The sequence below is a fragment of the Ochlerotatus camptorhynchus genome, unplaced genomic scaffold, assembly GCF_037179485.1.
Source record: "Ochlerotatus camptorhynchus isolate MF236.1 unplaced genomic scaffold, CSIRO-AGI_Acam_v1.1 ptg000137l, whole genome shotgun sequence".
NCBI lineage: Eukaryota > Metazoa > Arthropoda > Insecta > Diptera > Culicidae > Ochlerotatus > Ochlerotatus camptorhynchus.
Window position 1 is genome coordinate 2,017,327 of NW_027040627.1, and position 25,578 is coordinate 2,042,904.

Genomic DNA, 25,578 nt, shown 5'->3' on the forward strand with positions numbered 1-25,578 from the left:
CCCATCAACGCACTTTCCTGAATGTGTCCAAACGATTGTTTAGCCTTTCAGCTTCAATCTGATTATATTTGAACGATCGAGCAATCCAGTAATGCTACATTTTTCTTCAAATAAAGCATACGCACTACAAAATGGGGTTGATTTCGAGTTGCCGATAATAGAACAGCTGGTTAACACGCAGTTCTAATGGGAAGGTTGCCGAAGAAAAAGAGGCTACCGACAATAGTCACACTCACCTGAGAAGTTTGGAGCGTTGTAAAAACGCTTTCAAAACGTTTTGAAAAATTCTGTCGATTGGAATGGATAGAGAAGCAAGCAGCAGTTGAATGTAAACAAACAGACACATCATATATGTGCGTGACGCTGAGAAAATGCTAGTAGAAGTGCAGACGCTGCTTAGATTGACGAGAATACGTAAATTCCCCTACTATGCCAAACGGCCATCATGTCAAACAACAATTATTCCGAACAACATTATGCCAAACGACTTTATGTCCAATGACCTACATCCGTTTATGCTCATCTCAAAGTAGTAGTAAGAATTAAGAGAGTCAGAAGGAAAGGGTTGCAAGTGACAAACATAAATGGCCACTATTGTAAAATAATATTAGCCTTAGACACTAATCAAAATCGTCCTCTCCCTCTTGAAGTGTTTACAAATATAAATGCAGTTTGCAAAATGTTTCTTAAAGTGCCTACAAATGCCATTTACTCATGTGTTTCAAAATTGTCACTTGAACCCCTTTCCTTCTAACCCCCTCAATTAACCTTTTATGCGATTTAGTAATTTATTTCACAGCTTCTGGCTTGTGCAACTAAAATATCAAAAAAAAAATTTAGAAATCTCTGTATGCTTTTTTAATTAGGTTTTTTTTTATAAAATAAATGGAGCACTCACAGTTTCTTTGGAAATACAAAACTATTGCCAAAACCCTTCCGGAAACCCCTTGAAATTCCCCAAAATTCTTATGAATTCTATTAGGAATTCTCCTGAAGCTATATTCAAACTATCTTAAAATTCTTCAAAGAATTTTTTGAGCTATAGGGCTTATTTTTTGAGCTGATTTTGGGCTTACTAAGCACAACTCGTCCTTTGCCTCTATTGGATTTTTTTTCACGAAATGGAATGTTTTCACTCCAGATGACTTCTAAATTTATCAACCTTTCCGTACGTACCGTAAGATTTGTCTAAAAGAATCAAATTGTTGAGATATTGTTAAACATGTAACACTGCTTCTTGACCCCAAACTCGGCCTACGGATTCTAAATTCGGTCTAACGGATTCAAACGCCATTCATACGCCTTTGAATTCACTTCGGCCTATCGGATGAAGATAAAAATTAATTCGATCGGAGCGCTTATGTTGTTTTTGTTCGTACCACGCGTTCTCATTGACTTCGTTCGGTAGCTTTTGAACTAAAGTATCGTACCAAATATATAATTGACTTGTTAACTCTGAAATCATGGATTTATTTGATGTTTTCTACTCGATAGGTACAAACTAGGTGCTTAGGCCGAAGAAGTTCTCTACCTTACACATGAAATAACCGACACGTTTGTTTGGTGGATCACCAATATTTGCTCTCCAGAGTAGTGGAGGCTTGGATTGAGATATTTAATGTTCATTTGGCCACTTGTTAAATTTTTAGGGAAATAATTATATTTTATGTTGCCCCTTCCTAATAATATTTAAAAAGATTTTTCAATTATTTTCCAATTACTAAAGTTTTATAGTTGGAAAAATTGTTTTACATTGCAATATTTTATTTCATGGTGCAACTTTTAAATTTATTGCTTCAATTTAAAAAAGTAATTTTCGAATTATTCGAATGCAATTTTTCCATTACATTTCAAAGCTTTGTTGATTTTTATGTTTTAAAATCTAATGCATAGAGAAAACTCCTGAGTACTATTTTTAATATTTTCAGCCTATAGAATTCTATAAAAAAGAGAAATCGTTCAACTACCCTAGACCTTCTAAATGTAGGCTAACATATTAAATCAGTAATAGAAGTTTTGGTTTAGGAGAGCAATTTTCCTAAGCTACAGGAAACCTTAAAAAAATAGACGATTGATTATTCATTAAACATCTCTAAGTTGAACGTAAAACACTCTTAGAAGGAAATCAACACTATGTTTATTTATTTGTAAATTTATAATACTTCAAATATTCGAATGCATTAATTTATTTACGTTATTGTAAAGCGAAAACTGAAACTGAATTTTCATGCGTAGATTTCTTGATTAATTCATCATTCTCGATGTTCATCGCACTAATGCTCCTTCTTTCAACACAATAATTGCTTAAGAATGCACTTTTATGGATGCCACATTACTGACACACCACCTGCCTAAGTGCATCGACCTTCAAAAATAAATCACCCTCCCCCCTCCCCCCGCATTCCCATAATCCAAGCAACTCTCCACAAGAAATGCAGGTCGAACAGAAAATTTCCCCCCTGAGAAAAAAAAATCTCACACGCTCCAAGCATCACCAATATAATTGTCGTTCCTCATTTGCTCACCTATGATCACACCGGTGGCCATCACCTCTGCTGGGTGGCCCATTCCGCGCACACGGAATGCCTGGGTAGCTGCGAAAGCGACGATATGTGTCCTCCTTTTGTGTGTCCAAGCTCGCGTCTCGTAGTTGGTTCCAATCCAAAAGCTGTCTATTTCTTCAGATTCCCAGAAACCAAAAAAAGAACTACCAATGCATGCACACTATGCTCTTCACTACAAACTGCAATTCACCCTCGTCGTCTTCGTCATACAGCACAGGCTAATCATTTGCTATATTTCTTTCCTCTCGCTACTACTCGGCTGTTATTATTGGATTTTACGATTTGATTGACTTAATTATCTTAATTATCTTCAAATCGACACCCCCTCGTACAGACACACGTTTCTTCTTGATTAATGCAACACTACTTCATTACACATGTTTCAACCCTTCTTCATTCACTCTCGGTCTCGGCGACTACTGCAACTCCTCACAATCCTCCGCGGAAGATTGCTCCAAACATCCTCACAATTCTCGCCTTAAGATTGCAACAATTCGATAATTCGCACGCACTTGCCAATACCTCGGGCACGGTCAGCATACATACGGACGCCCGCGCACTCGATCGTGATTCGCACTCAAAAAAAAATAAATCCACCTATTCAATTGCACAGACCGATTGCACAAATCCTTGGGACGCGACGCGTTCAAGTAGCAGCTCCGATAAAACAATGTAAGCAAACGTCCCGACTCTTACAAGTTCTACTGCAAAGCTCAGATTCGAACCTTCCCTGGCCACCGTCGGTGACTTACTGGCCGAGGTTGGCTGGCGCGTGGCTCTCCGAGGCCTTCGATCGCGGACCCCCGTCCGCAATCCAACACACGGGCGCTACGGTGGTACATCAGCAGGATGGAAAAGCTCTTTCGGACCTAAGCTCGCCGCGCTGCACTGCACTGTTGGACCGGAGAGCCACCGTATCATCACCTACCAGCATGGTTTTGTGGCGAGAGCGATCGAGGAACTCAACTCGAAACTCGATGGCGGCAGCGATGCGAAGGGGTAACGGTATTCTCGCGGTTTTCATGTTGTTCGATGCTGACGACCAGCTGTTGAGAGCGTGGAGTTGATCTTGTTTCCCGATCAACAGCGTGCGGCCGAGACGGACGGGCGAAACGGGGGTGGTATAAGAGGGTAATGGTCGATTGCCTTTCAAGAGTGAGAGTGGTTTTCTAGAGTAGCTGCTACGTACGGTGCAGATATTGAAGAATCGCACACGCGAGATGGCAGGTGAATTGGAATGCTGCGTGTGCGAGTTTGCTGAAGAGGTTCTACTTGGTTGCTTAGAGCAGAGGATGCGAAGATCGATGGGGAAGATAGACAGAGAGAGAGAAAGCCCGAGATGGTGTGTAAGTAATAGTCGAAAGTGAGGAGGATGATGATTATTACGGGAGTTGGTGATTACAAAATTAGTTGTTTCGAGCAGAGGCTGCTTGAGCCTGAGGCGGTTGTTTTGGTAAAATAATTTGGGTGGCTCTGCCCTATGTGCTGACGGGAAATCTGAGGTTATTGCTTTTGCTTGGGCAAGCAAATACACGTATTATGCATTCGATGGAAGCATGTAATTTTTCGGGTTGATTACCCTGAAGAGGCTGGTGAAAGGAACCTAACTGATCTCGATCTCGCAGAAGAGCTTTGTGCTATTATGTGTTGTTTATTATGCTTGAGCGTCCAGAGGAATTGGTACCGGCATAGTTGGTTTGCTTTTCCGTTCCGTATGATTCTCACCGAACAAGACATTAGTTCTAGCAGAGAAATTCTCCGTGTGTTGCTTCATTTAGCTCACGGAATACTCGGTGCCAACGTCATTAGGTGTTTGGCGATTTTTTGTATATAAATGGTACTTGTAGTGTTTTTGGATCATAACGAAAACACACTTTAGGAGCTCAGCAATTCTTTTGCAATATTACGGATTTCATTATCATTTAAATTAATTAGCTAACTGCTGACTTCCACCTTCCATATCGAACCAATTTTTGATCTTCATAGAAAGAAAAACCAACCGATTCTTGAATGTTCAGATTTATCAGGAATGGTATAGATTTTTCTTTTTCTACTATACGGAGCCGAAAGTCTTTAAATCAATACTTGCCTATGAAGTTGTAGCGTTTTAGCAATTATCGTTTCAATTTTTAAATGGAAAAGTTCACTAAATTTTCCAAAACGAATCTAACTTATCTATGAAAATTGACATATGTTCAATAGAATCATGTCATTTGAGACCTTTGTTTTCTTACTAGGTCTACTGAGCTGAAACGTTCGCCACAGAACTACAAATATGTTCAATTGTACGATTACAAAATACCCAATTTATTGAAGCACAAATTTTTGGACGCGCTTAGCATCTTCAACTCTATTACTCAGTTAATTATGGGACTTTGAAAACATTTTGAATAAATCAATTTACTTATTGAGTTGAATTATACATTCAGATTTGAATAATGCTTCCTGTAGTTTTGCTTTTGAATATATTTTTACCAAAAATAACTTCCAAAATTTCTCAGTTAGTCAAGTTTTCAATTTATTTTTTTGTTGTATATTAACAACCTGGAAATTTTTAAGATTTGAGCCAGAATTTGGGAATTTCCAAATGAAAATTCACATGTCACTGCAAAAAGTTTTAAAATCCTATATCTTAGGTCATTGTTTGCTACGATTTAGATAAAGATAATGTCCTTCTCATTTTCGGTTACTTTCATGATCATTACAAACCCAAAAATCACAACGGACAGTTCTGTAAACGATAGTGCGATTATCTTTTTGTGTTACAGATCATGATCATATGAAATAGCGATCATCTCCGATCATCATCATCAACTCTCGTCACTGAAAATTTCCCATTTAAGACAAGAAAAGTCACATACCCTATAATATGGGTCTTTTCGGAACGGGGATGACGTATAGAGATCAAAACTCGATGTCCGCCGCCATTTTGAAATCCAAGATGGTGGCCATGGATTTCAGAAAAACAGTCATATACCCTGCAATAAGGGTATTTTTGGAACAGGAGTTACGTTAAGATGACGAAAATTGATGTCCGCTGCCATTTTTCAAATCCAAGATAGTGACCATCAATATAGGAATAAAAAAAAACTGACGGTACTTATTAATATTTTAGGTCGCTATTGAAAATTTAGTCGATTGCTGAATTTATGTATAGGCCAAAATTGGGGGCATTTAGACCGACATTACATCCATTTCTCCTATGACAGTTTTTTTTTTCTAAAATCAATAGTTGGATTCCAAAATGGTGGCGGACATCGATTTTCGACATCTACACGTTAACCAGTTTCCAAAAATACCCATATTGTAGGGTATTTGACATTTTTTTCTGAAATCAACGGCCGCAATCTGGGATAACAAAATGGCGGCGGACATTGTTAGCTGACATCTACGTGTCATTCGGATCCAAAAATATCAAAATTTTAGGGTATTTGATCTCCAGAACAACTTTTCCGAAGACAGAAAGTTCGTAGATTTTGAGTTACATTACACAGCGATTGTGATCAAATCAGTGGATTATCGTTTTTGTTGCTGATCATGATGTGTGTAACACAAATGATAATCCATGAGCTCAGATGTACACTGATCATGATTCCGTTTACTAGTGTTTTTATCGTCGGTAAACATCGGAAGATAGGATTTTTTTGATTCGTTCTGGGCTCAGGACAAATTTCAGTCGACTTACGCGATTTTGATATGAAGTTCGCGTGGATTAGGTGGGAAGGGCCACTTGGATCTTGGGTTGCTTGGGTCTTAAACCAGTTATAATATTAATTATTAATTGGGTGATCTAGATTTTTCTGAAAATGTAGATTTGCGATTGGAATTTACCAATACCAAATCTACATACAATATTCTGTTATTTAAGATAGTATCAACGTTATTATTCAAGGCTCATAGAATTTATTTTAAATTTCTAAGGAACTCATTCCACGGCTGTTGTGGGAAGATTGTGAGAAAAATATCAACTGAAATCTGCTTTCAAGGTAGATATGAGAAATTCCAGATTCCATGTGTAGTTTTGAGTAGAATTCCATGGAAATAATGAATAGGATGCAACGGCAACTTTAACGAAAATTCATATGAATTACTAAGGTTAATTCCTAATGAATTTTGAGAAAATATTGACGGAAATTCTGAGGATTATTTCACGATTGTTCTAAGGAGCACTTCAAGGTAATTCAGAGCAAATGTCCATGGTAGTTCTGAGGATAATGTTAAGAAGATTTTAGGAGAAAAATAATTCAGAGCATAATTCTATGGGAATTTTTGCCAAACAATTTTTAAGGAAAATCTAAATTTTTTGTAGTTTTTTTTTTGTATTACAGACCCTTTTTGGTTTATTCGGGTCTTTAAGTCTTTGTAGTTAATTTAGGAGTTAATTGTTTAAAGAAATTAAAATTGAATTCTGAAGTGACTTCATCGAAAATTTCTTAACAATAATTCCAACGGATTTCTTAGGAATGTTCCAAAAGAATTGAATGCAAATTTTTAAGGACATTCCAAAAAAATTTCCAAAGAAATTGAATTTCTAATTCCGAGGATAGTTCCAACAATATCCTGGGAAAAATCTCAAGGAATCTCTAGCAGTATTTCAAAGATTTACCGGTTCCAAGTTCCAGGAAAATTATGAGTGGAATTTCAAAAAGTAAATAAAAATTCAGAGCAGAACCAAAAATTCATTCCTATGGTATTTCCATGAACATTTCAAGAAAAGACATAGTGAGTGCTGAGAAGAACTACTTTTTTGGAGTATTTTTCGGGAAATTGCATATTCTCGGCCTATGCTCGTATTTTGGGCCTAACGCTAAAACTCAGGATTGAAGTAACGTGTCACTAATATTCATTTATTAATGGTGTTATGCAATTCATTATATTCTATTCCAGCAGAAAAATCAGGCCGAAGTGATTTAAAACTGAGTTTTAGCATTAGGCCCAAAATAGGGCCATAAGCCGAGAATAGGATCACTAATCCTACTGCAAGATCTATTAATAATATAAAGAGCATTGCAGATTGAATTGAGAGAGTATGATGCAGAAGATTTCCAAGAGTAGTATGGAGCAAATTATGGAATTAAATTTTTCCATAAAACATTTCGAGATCCAGTACACAGAAAAAAAAATCAAGATTCTAGATTTGGGAAAAAATGTATGATCTTGGATTTTTAGAGTATGATCCTGGATTCAGGAAGCTTCACTTAAAATTAAATATTCAGAACATGAAGAAATTTTGCAAGATCAGGTATCATGAGAATTTTTTTAAGATTCAAAACTAGCCAAAATATTTGAAATGTCGAACTTTGAAATGTGTATAAGAATCATATGTCTGCGGTTTCATTCTTTCAATTTTGGAATGTTTTACGCTTGGAAAATTTTCAAGATCTAGGACTTTGAATGCTCGACAGTAATTTTCCATACGCACTCAGACCAACTACCAATCTTAAAAACTGCAACCTGCAGGTAAAAGCGTTATATCTTGTATATTTGTGCTCATACTGATGTTTACTGTAGGCTACTCCATGAACAACCAGCTCTGTACATCGAATTGATCTTTTTTAAATCAAAACTAGCTGGGCGCAAAAATATCGAATAGGGAATATCCAAAGTATTTCGGAAAACTTCAGGTATGTTCCGAGGATTACATGAAAGTTCTGTACTTTGGGAGTTTAAAGATATGTAAGGGTAAGTTCTGAGAAGTTCAGGACAGTTGCATAGACACCACGAATTTTACAAGAACTTCAAGAAATCCTCTTATTAGTTTGAAGATCTATAAAAAAAAAGGTTAGAGAGTGAGTTCTCTTTGAGAAATGTTCGAGAACGATTGTGTATTTTTGCTCGCTGCGTGCTTCTATTTTATTTTATTTTTTTGAGCTCGGGCTGTCTTTGTGCTGTTGTGTAGTTTTTCGGTGCTCGCATTTGATTAGTTTTAATGTATAACGAAAATGATAACTTGGCTCTGTAAAGTTTATTCGATTGAGCCTGTTCAAATGAAGCAATTAACAAAAAAAAAATGAATAGTTTTGAGTCCCGGGCGCGATAATTTGATTTGGAACGGTTTGTGCTGATGTTTCCCCCCTGTTGCTTAGGTACTTGGTGTGCTCTTGCTTCCCTTTGCTGCCGGTGTGACTCGATCGCGCTAATCTATTGTTAGGATTTTGCGATGTGCATTGCTTTTGTGCACAGAGTGATTTGAAAAAGAAAAGTGATATTTAGTTATGTGTGGTTAGAATCGCTGGAGGAGGAATTGTTTAAAAATGACTAGAGAAAAATATGCGTGGAAGCATCGGGAATGCGCTCCCGGGTGTAATTATTTGATGAGTAGGTTCCAGTTGAAGATTGTTCTTATACATTTCTCGATTGCATTTTCGAGGGGACGTGTCTTGTTTTTTTTTGGGTAGCGCGTCTGATGGTCGTGATTGGTGTGGCTGGTGGCTCGCCCGTGTGTGCTGGCGTCCCTATCTGATGGTGATGTTGGCATGCGTGGGCGGGATGCTGGTTGCGCTGGATTGGGATCACATGCGTTGTTTACGGGAGCGGATGCGTCCCTTCGGGGGAGTAATCGTGATTTATTTTCATCGTTTCCCTTTGCCAGAGGGATGACCTCGATCGCGTGAGGCATGTTCCTCGGTTTTTACGGTTAGGTGCCTACGAATAATTATTCATTATGATTTTGTTCATGTTAAAACATGCTTCGTTGAGATAGTAAATGTCGCGATCGGACATGCACGATTGGCACTTAACCGATTAGTTTTTGAAGTGTTGTTATGTGTGTCCTTAACACGATCAGACTGACGGTAGTCACGTCGTGTTTGATTATGTGGTTTGGTGGTTTTGATGCGGTAGTTTGACGCATAATCGGGGCGATCTGTTGAAATATTAAGGAGAAAATGCGATCCTAGCTTGTATGATGTGATACGAGGGGCTTGATGGCCTTAGAACGACCATTTTTGCTTGCTGAGTAGAACACCATAAGTTTAATCTCAAGCCCCTCCACATTAAAGATTGTTAATCGCTTTATTTGTTAATGTGAATACATCAGGGTCTCCCTTAGCTCAATCGGTAAAGGTGCAGCTACAAAGCAAGACCATGCTGGAGGTGGATGGGTTCGATTCCCGGTCCGGTCTAGGAATTTTTCGGGTTGGAAAATTTCTCAACTTCCCTGGGCATAATAGAGTATGATTGTACTTGCCACACAATTATACTAATGCAGAAATGGTACAGGTATCGAAAGATCTCAATTAATAACTGTGGAAGTGCATCTAGAACACTAAGTTGAGAACACGCAATAAGCTAATATGCGATATGCAATAAGCTTGAAATGCGAAGAAGAAGAAGAAAAAGGAGAAGAACATCAAATCGATTATAGGTGTGTCATAATAAAAGGAGCTCGTTTGCCTAGTGGAAAACGTTTTTGTTTACTGAGCAGAAGATCGTGGGTTCAATCACAAGCTCCTTCGCGTTATATGATCGTTAGGACATCAATTCAGCTTATCGTTTACCAAAACGAAACCTGCTGCAATCCCAACCCTCTTATCCAATATCCCAGTGATTCCTCGTGGAAGTGCAGAGGTATTCTCGGCTTCCATCAAAGCCAGTGTCACGTCAACACATTCCTACCCATTCCTTTATTGATCTGTGCTCAGGTGCGGCCGGCGCTGGTAGTGCCTAGTTTGAGATCACCAGTGTTTACACATTGATGATGATTGTTAGTCCCAAGCATCGTCTATTGGTTCTCTGTGCAATTACAGTTGATCTGGCAATAACAGAGTAGCAACCGTGGGTGATCAATCATGATCATACTCATATTCATGTTATAAAAAAGGTTAGAGAGCTTCGGGAAAGTTTTGAGAAATTAAGGGCAGTTCCATGAACATCTGAATTTTTTGGGAACATTTGGGAAATTCCTAAAACTTTAGAAATTTTTTGATAAGTTCAAGGCCTTTGGCCTTTTTCCATTTTTTTTTTAATCAAACGCGTTGTTTTTCGGGTATTTGAACTTCTCCTAAACATTATAAAAATTGCAGGAACTCATAGTTTTGAAAATTTCACGATAGTTCCGAGAATTTCCAGGAACTTCTGATAACTTCAGGATAGCTCAGAGAACTTCAAAAACGTCCATAACTACGGGAAAGTTTTGGTGCCAATAGAAAATTTAAAGAGCTGTTCCATTAAATTCAGGGGAATTGTAGGGAAGAAACTTAAGTAGAGAGAAATTTATGAATTTTCAAGGAAAATCTTCAAGTGTTGAACTTAATGAGAACTGCACAAACTTCCAGGAAGCTTCAAGAACATCAAAGAAGGTCATAGTTCAGTTCAATGAACATAACTAGAAACTCGGGGAATTTCCAGAAACTTCAGCAAATTTCTCAGATCTTCAGAGAAGTCCTGAGAAGCTTAGAGAAGTTTTTAGATTTTTAGGCGCTTTCATTATTTTTTGGAATGTTCAGAGCATTTGAAGGTTGATCAGAGATCTTCAAAGCAGTTTCTTTTTTTAATTGGTGCAATTTTCAAGAATTTCAGAGAAATTATAGAAAATTCAAAAAATGTCAGAATTGTTTCAAAAATATCAAATATTGCGTGGTTGTGAGGGAAATTTTATCAATATCAGGAAAATTGTTGGAACGTTTGGGAATTTCTGATAATTTCTTGATAATTTCGTGATAATTTAGGGAACATTGTCTTGGAGGATCGAAAACTTCCATGACCTTATGTTTTTAAAACTTAAGGAAAATTTAGGAACTTCTGGATAGACGTTTGAGAGAACTTGGAAGGAACTTTTTAAATGTTCTGAGAAATTCAGGGAAGTCTTGAGGAATTTGTTGGAGTTAAGAGATCTTTAGGACAGTATCCATAGCTTCCGAGATGTATGGAAAACTTCTGAAAAGACTAGACTTTTAAAGATCTTGAATGATGAATTATGTTTGGATTTCGATCAGGCGGTTTAGATCTTCATCAAGGCTATTTCTAGTAGCTCGTAAAGTTTTTGCGCTGAAGGGATGATGGTATCCCATGAAGAAGGTCAAGTGCAAAGACTGATACGTCGGACATAAAATATAGTAGGGTTTTGACCCACCGTTAAACTGAAAATCCAATACCCAAAAAATAGTATTTTTAGGTTTTAATGATTCCACTGATTACAGACACATTTTACCCGTACTCTAGTTTTGTGTTGGTATTTCCCTTAATTACGATTGTGAGCGCTCCTTATAATCCGCCACATGGATTTGTGGTGTTGTTTTTACTTTCCTGTGTCTGGAAATTTCATGACTAGTATTCATTCTCATATGTCAGACGCCCGTTGAATTTGCTTCGCATGTTTTGAAATTGGACAATATGACATTCAGGAGATTTAATTAATAAATTATTTCTCTGTTATTCGTGATTTTTATGAGAAACAAATTTAACACTCCGAACACGATGCCTCAATTAAAATGTGTAACGGCAAATTGGAAATGTTTGAAAAATCATTGCACAGCAAGTTATCAATAGATTTGAATTAATTGATACCGAATACATCTTTCAAGTATTTAGTATCAAATGACGCCAATAGATTTAAAATTCGTCATTAAATGTCTAAGCTATAATTTTTCAAACATTGCAAGTTTGCCGTTACACATTTTACCGGAGGCATCGTGCTGGGAGTGTTAAAGAAGTGACCTTAAACGTGAGAATACACCAAGGCGGACTCCTTTATATAATTTAATATTTTAATGTTTTCCATTTATTTTTTTTAAATCCCTTGGGTACCGGTAATTTACCGGTACTACCAGTACTAAATCTCTCAGTACCTAAATACCACAACTCGCAAAAGGAACCGGTACTGGCTACCCTATACAACACACAATCCGTTCAATGTTTTCTTCTTAGAAGTAAGTGGAAAAGTTTAAAAATTGTAACTTTTATACTTATATTCTGAGTTGGTTCGTTTTAGAAGTTATAGGTACTACAAACATCCGATGAAATCCACTGCTATTCTATGATTAGTATATAGCTACCCTCTTACATCGACTTCAACCTCATCGATTTACAGCGATTTTGCCCTCTCCTTTCGCCTACACTTTATTCCTCTCTAATTTTCCGTGAGTTCCTCCGAGCTCGCACGATCACTCAATCTCCACGATGCAGCGAGCAGCAAGAGCCTCACCAAATTCAAGTTTGTTTTCTGTTTACACTCTCCCACTAGCCTCTCTGTTGTCTGCACACTGCACCTTCAGTTATATTAACAGGTTCCGCGTTGTTTACATATTTTCCTCATTCTCTCATCGCGCGCACGATCTTCCATTCTCTCACCTCTATCTCCCACGCTTCTCCCGAGCTCAGTGAGAATCGAAAAATGTGCATCTCACAGCTTCCACCGACGCTCTCAAACTTGGTTTCAACAACAATATTGCATCGTAGACAAACGCAGAGCCCATTTGGAGTATCCCGCACATGATCACCATCGTCATCGTCTTATGGGCTGTTGAGGTAGGTCAAGTTTCAAAGAGGGTTCTTCAAATAGGAGCTCAACTTGACGGCCTGGCGAGTGTAGGTACCTACATACGTGAAGGTGGAGATGTGGGCACCCTTTTATGGCTAAATGAGACCTAGATCGAGAGTATGAACGCAGCCACGGGCGAGCTACCTATATGCACGCAGAGGCTGAGAGCTCCCCACAGTCGGAAAGTGGTATCCATTATAGGTCTTTTTTTTTTATTGTTGTTAGACGCGGTTTAATAATCTCAAAATAACATGAATTAACCGGGCCGGCGCAGCGTACGTACCTACATATGTGTTGTTATGATGTGCGAGTTGTTTTGCTGATGATGTGTCTGTCTGGGCCATTGTTAAATGCAGTTTTTTTGCTCGTTTTGCTTTATTTTGGTTCGGAATGCTCTCTTTCTGCAATTTATTCCCTTACGAGGGAAGTTATGTGCGCGAGCGTCGTCTATCTCTTCTGACCCAATGTCGGTCGGTCGGTTTAATAAGGGCCCGTGTTTGCGTGTATGGTTAGCTCTTCAAAATCTGGGTCTTCAACCTGGTTCTTTGGTATTACAGCGTCGTCGGCGGCGTCGGTGGCGATGGTGTTGGTACTTGCACTTGTTGTGTAATGGAAATGCTTTTCTTGAACGCAATTTGAATGACGGGTACAAGCTGCAACAGCATGGTTTGAGGGAACCCTTGCGGGAAACGGTGTCCATGGTGTGTGATTACCACGAGGATAGATGATCATGTTCGTACGGGTCTATGCTGATATTGCTGATGGAAACTGAAAGTAAAATTTCAACTTTCTGGTCCGCAGCTGTGGAGAGAAAAGCCGAAAAACACGTTTCAAGTGATGCCGTAGGAAGGAGTCCGGGATGCTATGTGGTAGGATGCTGCATTGGGGGTTTGAGTACGTTGGAAATACATGTACCATGGCCATCGTGGTTGGTCATAATCTGGGATAGTAAATTGTAACCTTTTCAGTTGAAATTTGTGCGGCCACTTGGCTTCCTATTCGATCTTTAAAATATGGAGCCACTGAAACATGTACATGGCGAATGGGCGATCCCTCCCAGCCCTATTCAGTTGATCCGTTGTGCCATTTGACATATTCTGATCAATCACGGAGTAGAAACCATTGATATGTGCAAAATGTCAGAGATTATATGATATGTCATAATGTTTGAATTATTGAGCAAGGCGATTGCCATATCATTGATTTTCAATAACGAACCATGCAATGTGAATACTATGATCAGGCTAGATGCATTGTAAAATGCTACAGTGAAACCCCCCATGAGTCGATAGCGAAGAGATTATCATAATATCGAGGTAAGGGCTCTCTAATAAAAAAAAACAAATACTTTCTGATAGGCCACATTTCTGGAACCCTCTTCTTCCCCAGGTAAAAATCGTAGGAAAACTTACAACACCCCCTCCCCTAAGTGCTTACGTTTGGATTCAAGACCCCAGTATTTTTTTTTCTTTTTTCCGTCAAATTTTAACAACCTAGCTCTCGGCAAACAAATTTTACTGAGATCTGAGCAAAAAGTGTTGGGAATATTTTTTTTCTGAATCACTGAAAGCACAAACTCTCTTGCTGAGATCAAGGAAAAAAATGTTTGCCGAGAATGGAAAACCGAACCAAGTGTGTGGAGTGGAATAAGACATTTCTTAAGGATCCTCAATTTGGAATTAAGTTCCATATCATGGATTTGATGCATATGCATGATCCTTTACTCAACAATATATTGAATATTCTAGAAGTTGGCTGGATTCCATTTTTTAAGGGTCCACAACCATGACAACATTTCATATCTGGTATAAAAATCCTATTTTTCAATTTCAAATTAAAATTTTGTTTGCGAAATAATATTAAAATCTGCAGGGCCCCTATACAGATGCCTGTGGTTAATAATTCGTGCGTGGTGACCCCATAGCTGAATCTCGAACACTGTGCTCTACTATCGATGATATCATTAGAAGTTGATAACAACAGACATTCGAGAACATTACTCAAGTAACTCAAGAAAAAAATGAAATAGGGTATACGTCCCTAACCTCGGTCTAATATGCAGCCATCGATTACGTTTTTAATCATAACTCATCAATGAATTTACCTGCAAACGATATTCTACTGCTAAATGGTATGCTTAGATATGCTTATCATGTCGTTTGCTATCAGAAACCACGAAAAGTTGAAAAACTTACTTTTTTTAAGACAATAACTCACGAGGGAAATGTATGTAATATGGGTCTATTGTCCCCAAATTGGGTCTATTTATGGATGCAACTTCGTCCTATCTTGTTTGATCCTCAAAAAAACGCTCTTGGTAACGTTTTCTGATGTATTTTTTTTTATCACTATCACTGTTAACTTAATGCTCTTCATTCCTCAAAACATTTCTTAGAGAAAATTTTACGAAAACTACATTAAATCACTCAATTTAAAAATTAAAAATTAAAAATTTCGCTTATCGTCTTTTGACCGCAGAATATCTAAATCAGAACATTGTGATGTTCATTATACAGGTTTGGCAGAAAAAATCTCCCTTCCTGTTCGTTCCTTATCATCCAAATGCAAAACAACATTGTTGACGTTACTCTTATTGCTATATGCTGTCAAATGAATTTCATGGGCCATAGTTAGGAACATAGAAAAGAAATGTGTCCCTAAAGTTGGGTCCATGTTTTACTTGTGAAAACGTTGTTAAACAATTAAAATAAACATAAAATATTCAAACAGCAACTGTAAGTTTTACGTCTAGTGTGTATTATCAGGTAATTCCAATCAATAAATGCCATAATCAGGCCATTTGATGATCGTCAGTCAACCTTCCCATCTTAACCTTATAAGTCATGGCGGCTAAAAACTCCGAACATTGTGATATTCTCAACCAGTTTTATTACTTACGAGAGCTGAAAATGTATTGAAATGTTGTGATATAAATTGATTTGTGTGTGGTACACATTTATCAACCATCAGTGATCAATATTTTCCTTATTTTTTGTGTAATATTCCTTAATTAATTATTTATTTGCGTGATAGGCCGAATGAAAGGACTAGACCCACATTACATACCGTAACCCTAGTTAAGCTATTACAAGTAAATCTCATGCAGAATTGTATAGTTCAATATACATCCTCAGGAAACCTCGCGAATTAAAATCCTCTTAAAATGTATATATTGATTTTGAAGAATGTTCTACAAACAACTTCACAATTGTCAATTAGAGCCAGTAGTAATGTCTTCAACTAATTTGTTTCCGATAGCTAGTTTCTCAACTCGTGTAACACTTTTGTAACGTAAAGTTAGGTGCTGTAACTTTATGCGGCTTAAAAATGTCATATGGAAGATTCTACAGCCTGTTTGTGACAAGCTTGCTACATGACAACATTACTGCCCTTTTCAGCACAGTTCAAGACCAACAATTGAAATGGCCTCAACTCCATTTTGTAAACAAACCTTGAAAGGCCATTTTCTCGTGAACCGAAACCTACATTCGCAAACATTCTAAACCACAATCGGGTAGAGGAGAATTTCCTCTATCTGTTCATTCTGTTGTTTTTCCTTGTAGTTTCCTTACAAGATTTGTTTATAAAATGGAGTTGAGGCCTTTTCAATTGTTGGTATTGAGTTGTCCCATTCTTTAAAACAGCAAGCTGAGAAAAATTCGGTGAAGTTTTTCTCTCTGAGCTCTTATGGATATGGATATGGACCTAGTTTTAATTTTTTTCGCGTCATTTTCTGAAAAAGTACGAAACTATTCGTGTGAGGGAAACAGTCCTATTGTTGCGGTACGTTAGAAGCATTTGAAGTCTATTGTTCTTTATGGAGGTCTCAATACACAACAATAGGCTCTTAACGCTTTTAACAAATCGCAACAATAGGACTGTTTCTCCTACATTGTAATGTGTTGATACTTGACAATCGATTCTCAATGTCACCAAAAATGCTAATCGTGACTGTTATGCCGCACATGGCAGTTTACATATCATACCAACACTTCATACGCGCTTAAGCAAGTATAATTAAGAAGAGCTGAGCAATTGCAATATAAGAAAACTGTCCTGATAATAAGAAGATTTTCAAAATCTATAAATCGAGATACAAAATTCCGATGACGCTTCTTGCAGGACTAAGGTCCAAAACATTCCAGACTGGATCTCACGAAAAATGCTTTTCTTAACGGGTAATTACAACGACTGAAAAACCAATTAAGTTTTTTTTTTATTGGAAAAATATATCGAAAATCTAAAAACATCGATTTTTTTTTCACCGATTCCAAAGAATATTTACGTGTAACAACATTTTTTCTATGTCATCATGGTAAAGAATTGGACTTAACAAACTGCAAAAATCGACCTTTCGGTTTTCTTTAGAGTCCAATTTATTTTCATGCTGTGGTATAAAAAATGTTTTAATATGACTTATCTCAAGAATCTAAGGATTAAACTGATTTTATTAAATTTTGGATATCTTTTTAAATTTTTTTTAGAAAAATAAAAAAACGCCATACATTTTTGGGCGGTAAGCTTCCTGTTAATAGTGGAGTCAGATTTTGAAAATTTGCTGGCCTAGCATTGTATCTTCAGGGTGGCCACTGAACCGAGAAAATTGAGAGAACCGGGAATTAATCGGGATTCGAAAATAACCGAGAATTTGACTGAATATGTCTTCAAGCAGGGAATTTTTTACTTTTCCATAGTACAGGATATCATAAATTAAACCTGAGCTCTAAAACTAATAGCAATGTCCCAGAGTCAGGCATTTTGAATATTTTTGATAATTTTAGAACCTTAAAAACTTTTCATGACTACTAATTTTAGAAAATTTCTTTTACACCTATAGTGGATTTTTCTCACATTCCTTACTTTTGTACTGTGAACACTTTTTTTAAAAAAGAGATGAACTAGTCATATGGTTAAAAATCTCTATAGTAAAGAAAAAAAAAACTTTTTTTAAACTTCTAGCTTCATAATATCAAACAGTTTTCCAAGACCATGATCTTGGAATTTGTTCTCAATCGAAGTCCCAGAATTTTTGTAGATTTTTTGTTAATCCTGGATCTTGAATTTCTGTGCACGGAATCTAGAAATATTTAATATTTGAATTTACTAAATTGTTTCTTAGGAATTCATCTCTCGATATCTTTGAAAATTTGTTAAGAATTTGCTTAGGATCGGATCATTCAAAAAAGTCTTCAGAATTACATTTAATTTCAGGATTTCCCTCAATCTTATAATACTGTCTGGTATTCCTTAGAACTTTTTTCCATAACAGTCTCGAAATTAGGTGCAAAACACTTAAGAAATTTGTTCCAGAAAGCTTTTGAAATTCACTCTTAGTTTATCTTCGCAGTCTTAATAATTCTTGCGAGAATTTATTTAATTTGTCTCCATAATTTTCTTTAGCATTCGCTTGGAATATTCCTCGGAAATCTTTTGGTTTGTCATTTAGAGTTATGAAGCTAATTCTCTCAAAATAACCTTAAACTTAACCTCAGAATTCTTCTTAAAATTCCCTTACGAGAATCTCTTAAATTTATCTTGGAATTCTCACATTCTCTTGGAGCACTAATGAGTAGTTCTTTGGAAAAATGCTCAACATTTCTTGACAATCCCTCCCGGAAACTCCTTCAAATTCCCTCATAATTTGCATACATTATCTTAGAAATTCTCTTGAAACTATCTTCAAACTAGCATGAAATTATGCAAATATTTTTTGCGTTATTTTAAGAGTTAGATTTCCGTGAAATTATTATCCATATGTCTTTGCAGTTCTCCTCAAAATTTCTCTTTAATTGATTGGTCAACATTTAGGAAATTTTCTGATCATTAGACGTAGTTTTAGGAGTGTAGTCAGTCATGCAGATAAATTTGTCGTAGGGGTTTATTCACTTCGAAGAAAAGAATTACCGAATTCCCTTAGAATGCTCTCTGAAATTTCTGTCTATTTGCTTTAGAGATCCCTGGAATAATAATCATAATTCCCATAGTAGTCTCTTCAGACCTCTTCCCTATTACATCTTTCATTAGATACTTCTCAAAACTACCTGAGATTTCTAGTTATATTCCATCGGAATTCTCTACAACTATACACTTAATTTGTTTGGCATTCTCAAAATCATCAATCAAATAATATTTTTCCGCTCTCATACGCTCTCAATATCACGCGTGATATTGGAACAAAATATCATGTTTGATATTGATTTTACAAGCTCCTTTGATATTGTGATACTATTCACAATGCGCAAAAATCAAGTTGAGAGTTGACTCGACACAAACATGATTCCGTTACACATCGTTTTCTTAGAAAGAGAAAGTATAGTTTGCTATCTCTTTTTAATCTTCACCGATGGTCGACACGAAGGGACTGCTGCCAGCCGTTATGGAAGTCTCGGTTCCATTCGGATGTAAAGCAAAAATCATTAAACTCAATATCACCACAGTTTGGTGAGATTTGTAGTTGGTGAGTTTTGTTAGCTTGATATTCTGAGCTGCGATATCAAAGCTTGCAAAATCAACCACAGATGTTTGTTTGTTGATTTTTGTCTACGAAAATCAAGCGTGATCTTGGGCATTGAAGAGATTTGATTTTTTGATATTTTTCCAACACTGCTTCATAGTGTCTGAATCCTGAAATTTTATCCAAGCCCAAGTGGTTGGATATTTTCTATAAATTCAGGTTTGCGTCCTTCCAATAATTTACATGAAATTTTTTTTAGTTTTTGTTGGGGGATTCCATCTACTGCGACATTTGAAAATTCCAAGGATTTCGGACTTCGTAAAATTTTCAAAATTATGGAGCATAATTTGGTTACACTCAATTATGTTTTTACGCTATTTTCATGTTCTCAAATATTCTCTCATGCAGGAATACAGCAGTTTTGATACCACCATATTTTTCTTGAATTTTTTGTGATTTTGTGGAACATATTGCATTAAATGGTTGGTTGCAATGAGATCACACGATCCAAAAATAGAGGCGATAAAAAAATCGCGTAAAAACATAATTGGGTGCATTTGTTGCCGTTATTCATTATAATTCCATCTGACGTTAAGTCTAAACGGAATATAGGATGAGGAAAAGCCTTTTTGAGTTAGCATTCTTGATTCAAAAGGGCGGAGAAATCCCAAAATAGCGTGAATATCTCGGGCATCTGTTTCGTTGGTCAACAAATAAGCCGAATACGAATACGGCTTGCATGGTCTCTCCTTTTTTCTAGGGTATTAATTTCCTGTAGCATACCAAGTAACATTGCAAGCTTAAGTAAGGTTTGTGGATGTTGTATAGCATTCTAGTAATCTAAATCATGATCTACAGAACCCTCATAAAACGGCGCCGGTGGTGTAGTGGTAGGCGTGATTACCTCTCACCCCAGCAGGCCTGGGTTCAATCCCAGTCGGCGCCGCCGGGATGTTCTGAGGCATAACATCTCTGATCACGCCTTCCTTCGGATGGGAAGTAAAGCCGTTGGTCCCCGGTTCATGAGTTGATGGGTCGATGGTGTAGGGTCCAAGTGTGGGGGAGAGCTGCCTTCCTGGTGGCACGTCGGTAGCATTGGTGCTCAGCACGGAAAACAAGATCGACGGAAAAAACAAACCAAAGGAAAAAAAAAAGAGCCCTCATAAAACCAAAATTGTTACATGGGATACTTCGATGCTCATATGGAGGAATATTCTATGCATCGCTCCAAGGCAAGTTCCGGAGAGCTAAGTGCACAAACTTGTTTTGTTGAGCCTCGAAGCGGTCAATCAAGTTTCTCCTGTATTGACACCATACTACCACTGCACATTCAAATATAGAGAATACTACGGCACAGTAGAGGGATTTCAGGCAAAGAAGATCGCGTAATCCATTAGCAATCTTAAAACTGAACCCGAGCTGCACGTTAGCTTTTGCTAACACATGTTTGCAATTCGGTCGAAAAGTGAGTTCGTGGTTCAATATCACATCGAGATCCCTCTATTACTGCGCAGCTAAAAAAAGGAGTGTAAATTTCCGTTACTATGATGCACATAAATGGAGCGTCATATATCATAAAAGTTTAGATTAAAGAACGTGTAAATTTATGAGACATGTCATGCCATATTTCATATACTGTATGCAACTGTCCACTTTTGTTTGCAACATTTCTTCCAAGCTGCTAGTTTACGTGAAAAGGAAGTTTACATGTATGAATGTTTGCATGGATGGATGTTTACATCGCCAGTAAAATTCATAATTTTTTGGTGTGTGTAATATGAAATTTAGATAAAACAAACCCTGTGGCTGTCTAGTACTATTTTCAACAATTTTTCGTTTTCTAGGAAAATCTGGATATCCGCAGAACATTCTGAGGAGAAGTGCTAGTATCCAAAACAAGTTCTAGAATATATTGCAATCGGGTGCTGACAAGTTTCCACTTCGCTCTGAATTCTATACTACATTTTCTTAAATGCAGAGCCCTAGGAACACTTCCCGAATATGGCCGCTTTTCCGGTAAGCCTGAATATCCGGATGACTGTTTTTTAGCCAACCGACAGCAGAATTGGTTTGGTGATGCATGCTCAAGATTGCTTGTGATAAAACAAAAAACGCGGAGCTTTATGACCACGTAAATTTCCAGGTGATTTTGAATATCCGCAAGGGCGTTTTCTGGTAGCTCGGAAGCATATTGGCATATTTTCTCTAGGCACAAGATTGTATGTATGCAGTGTAGTGAAAAAAGCGGGTCTCCAGGTCTACTTCCAGAAATTGACTATTTATCCGGTGTTTTCGGATATCCACAGGACCGCTTTGTAGCCACCCGGTAGTAGAATTGCTATGGAGATGGCATATTTCTTCTATGCTCATGATTGCTTGCAGTTAAGAAAAAATCGTGGATCTCTAGCTCTAGTTTCAGAAATTGAGAGCCACCTCTCAAGAATAAAGAGAGAGAGAGATAGAGAGATAGAGAGATAGAGAGATAGAGAGATAGAGAGATAGAGAGATAGAGAGATAGAGAGATAGAGAGATAGAGAGATAGAGAGATAGAGAGATAGAGAGATAGAGAGATAGAGAGATAGAGAGATAGAGAGATAGAGAGATAGAGAGATAGAGAGGTAGAGAGATAGAGAGATAGAGAGAGAGAGAGAGAGAGAGAGAGAGAGAGAGAGAGAGAGAGAGAGAGAGAGAGAGAGAGAGAAGGATTAGTAATTTCCATTTAATTCCACTACCTTATTTGCTTATCCTTGACGACAGATACGTGTATTTCGTCTACAATGTGCAGACTTTTTCAGTGTCTTGTTTGAGTCGAGTATTAGTACAAGACACTGAAGAAGTCTGCACATTGTAGACGAAATACGCGTATCTGTCAAGGATAAGCAAATAAGGTAATGGAATTAAATGGAAATTACTATTCCTTCTCTCTCTCTCTCTTTATACAGGTATTCCACTAAGACGCCAACATTCATCAGGATTCACCTCTCAAGGGTTTTCCCATTCTGACTGGTCAACCACATGTCCAATTAGTTCCCTGTTTGTTTCGTTCGAATGACGATAGTCATACCCTTCAACGAGTGGCCTAATCTTACAATTTGGTATCCAAAATCGACACGCATTTTGCTTGGGACTTTTTCGGGTTTTTTTTTTCGATCCAGGTGGCCAACCAAAGTTTCAATCGGGTTCCAAAGTAGATAGCCATACCTTTTGAATGGTGTCTGAATCATAACAATTGATCATTGCATTGCCGAGAACCAGCCGTTTCAACATGCATCAACACGCTGTTTGCAGCCTTCGGATTTTGTCAGTTAATAATGAAATTAAGAAGAAGAAGAAGAAGAAGAAGTTAAAATTAACGGTGATTGAAAGAATTTACGAGTCAATAATTGATTTTACAAAAAAAAAAAAGTACTGAAAATTTTCAAAATTTCGACTGAAAGTTTTCATAATTTCGACTGTAAATTTATAACAAAAATGTAATGAAGAAATTTTTTAGAGGACGTGTTGACTTATGCAGTTTGCTACTAAAAATTCATCAATTTATTGTTGTGTTCATCAAAGGATGTAGCTATTTTGTTCAATTTTCAAAAATATGATTTTATTTCAATTACTATCACTTCAATCGACGATTGATAGCAACTGCTAGTTCACTCACACAAACTCTCGGAGGCGAACCAGCCTAAGGCTGAAAGCCTCCTAAATAAAGCTAAATTAATTAATTCACACAAACTTACAATACCAGCTGGTTGGGGAAAGGTCCTCCTATTTGTTAGTGCTGTGAGTTTACGTGGGTGAGCTAGCAGTTAAGAAAAATCCTCGATTGAAGTGATTGTTTACAAAATCAGATTCGTCGAGTTGTAAAGTGACGCTTGAAATGAGTTAGGTTAAGTTGGGGTTTTCACAAAGGCTACTAAATTCGAAAGATCAACAAATGTTGCACAAATCCCCAACTAGGCACCCACGTTTATATATATTATTTTTCTTAGTTAATTACCATATGTACTACATATTATCCGCAATCTGATGAAAAAAGGAAAAGGAAATAAATGCATCCGTATTTTTTCAAACAATCCGCGACCGGCCAGGCAACAAATCAAACATGTGCGAATAGCACTGCATTACTAATCCAACCCAACCCAAACAACATTGACATTCACTTTCGATATCGCCTGTATGCTTTTATTTCATACCTTCCTACTATTTGTTTCCCCCCCTCTCGCTCTCTCGTCCTGCCTGACGATACGATACGACGAGGAACCTCGCTTGAGCGGTTAGCTGAGTTTTGATATAACACCTCGCTATAAACCAAATCATGCACTGTCAGGCCGAAAGCGCCAGTCACCAGCGAGACGCGAGATCCGCCTTTATCAGACTGTCAAGATCTTCGCTGCCAACCTCGGCAGCCGCTGGTGGTGCTCTTTTCATCCCCTGTTGGGTTGGTTGCTTGTTGCTCTGTTACTTGGGCCTTGTCAGCGAACAAGTTTTCTAAACGATCGCATTGCGATTTGTTTATAATTTATGTCGATTTGCGACGTAACTGCTTGTAGTTGTAAATAGCGTCGTGGCTACATGGGGTTACGGTTTATATTTTGGTGCAATTTATCATACGTTTATTTGTAAAATTTTGGCCATAATAGCAAACTATTAAACCGAAGCTCACCTACGCATGCCAACACCACTATCGGATAGGAAAGATTTTACCTTATCTGATGGTGTTGTTGCTTTGGGAATAAGCTTGGGTTCACCAGAAAACAGCATTCGCAAGTTTTATTTACAAAAGCGGATCTGCTCTTTAGTATGTGTGCTTTGCTTGTTGGCCTTAATCTGCATGCATTTTTGCAAAGGATTGTGTATAAAAAAGAATTCTGGCTCCAGAGAGGATCGAACTCACGACCTTCGCGTTATTAGCACGACGCTCTAACCAACTGAGCTATGGGGCCTTGTCGAGTGCCGAGTGGAAAAATTGCAATCATGATGCATTTGCTTGACTTACAACTGAATACACCCTTGCGCATTATTAGCATGTATCAGGTGAACAGCAAAATAATCACCTCCTTTATAACACAGATGTATAATTACAATAGGGGAAAATGTTTAATAGGATCCAGTTACCGACATTCTGTGGAAGATTTGAGCGATCCTTTTGATTATTTTGATAGGTAGTAGAAATAACTGGAAGCTTGGAAGTCAAAAATGCGTAAAGAGTACACAGAATCTCAACGTCTGGACTATTATTTACGATTGATACGCCAAAGTACGTTTCTAGTAACTCAGGAAAGAGATCAAGTTATTCTTAGGCCGCTAGCACAGTGAATGCGAGAAGCCATGGCCATGATGATGAATGATAATAAATATTAAAAATACATTTAAATCTGTGTCAGCCCGGATTTTTGCATTCACTGTGACTGCAACCTTATCTGTTTAGCTGCATAGGTATTCGTAGCAAATTTGATACCATTGGAATAAGTTGATTTATAACACATTCTAGGTAAATTTTTTACTTGTATATACATGCTCATTAGGAACAGGTCTTTATATATTTTCAATCAACTCGATACTTTCTTTAACTCGATGAAATTGAAAGTACCTTCAATTTACTCCTTTACTCGATTTTTCCATGCATTTTCACCTCCCTAAGTCGATATTATAGAAAATTGAGCTTAGTTGTGATCCGGTAAATAGATTTAATGATAAAATCAAAAGTTTATTTTTGATTTAAAAAATCTGAAAAATATACTCCACTAGTCGTGGTCAATGTACGAATAAAATTTTATATATAATTTCCCATTTCATATCAATATTATAGCTAAATAGACAATTAAATTACCTCCCTATGGTCCCTTGAATATCGAGTAAGGGATAGTTGACTGTATTTAACATTTGTTCTTATGGTTTATTTTGGATTAAGCCCAAAATTGATAGCAAACATTTATTACTAACGTACATACACACAATCATCATTACAAGGTAAATCCTCCGTAATGCCAAAAAAGTCTGGCTCCAGAGAGGATCGAACTCACGACCTTCGCGTTATTAGCACGACGCTCTAACCAACTGAGCTATGGGGCCACATACAAAAGTAG

General features: G+C 37.3%; 2 protein-coding genes and 2 non-coding genes across 6 annotated transcripts in view; 1 reads left to right on the forward strand and 3 right to left on the reverse strand.

The window, feature by feature from the left end:
• Window positions 1-25,578, forward strand: part of LOC135700502 (uncharacterized) — a 430,325-nt gene that overhangs the window by 293,506 nt on the left and 111,241 nt on the right. The gene's annotated exons all lie outside the window — the stretch shown is intronic.
• Window positions 1-25,578, reverse strand: part of LOC135700489 (uncharacterized) — a 325,126-nt gene that overhangs the window by 290,676 nt on the left and 8,872 nt on the right. The window contains exon 2 of one of the 2 annotated variants that reach the window (XM_065221017.1): window positions 2,526-2,966. In XM_065221017.1, coding sequence (XP_065077089.1) covers window positions 2,526-2,568 — 43 coding nt within the window. In that variant the 5' untranslated portion in view covers window positions 2,569-2,966. Of the gene's footprint in view, window positions 1-2,525; window positions 3,153-25,578 lie in introns of those variants that run through there. The other variant, XM_065221016.1, reaches the window with a different exon arrangement.
• TRNAI-AAU (transfer RNA isoleucine (anticodon AAU)) lies at window positions 24,362-24,435 on the reverse strand. The gene has a single exon. It is a non-coding gene; the product is annotated as a tRNA-Ile (tRNA).
• Window positions 25,491-25,564, reverse strand: TRNAI-AAU (transfer RNA isoleucine (anticodon AAU)). Its single transcript has one exon. It is a non-coding gene; the product is annotated as a tRNA-Ile (tRNA).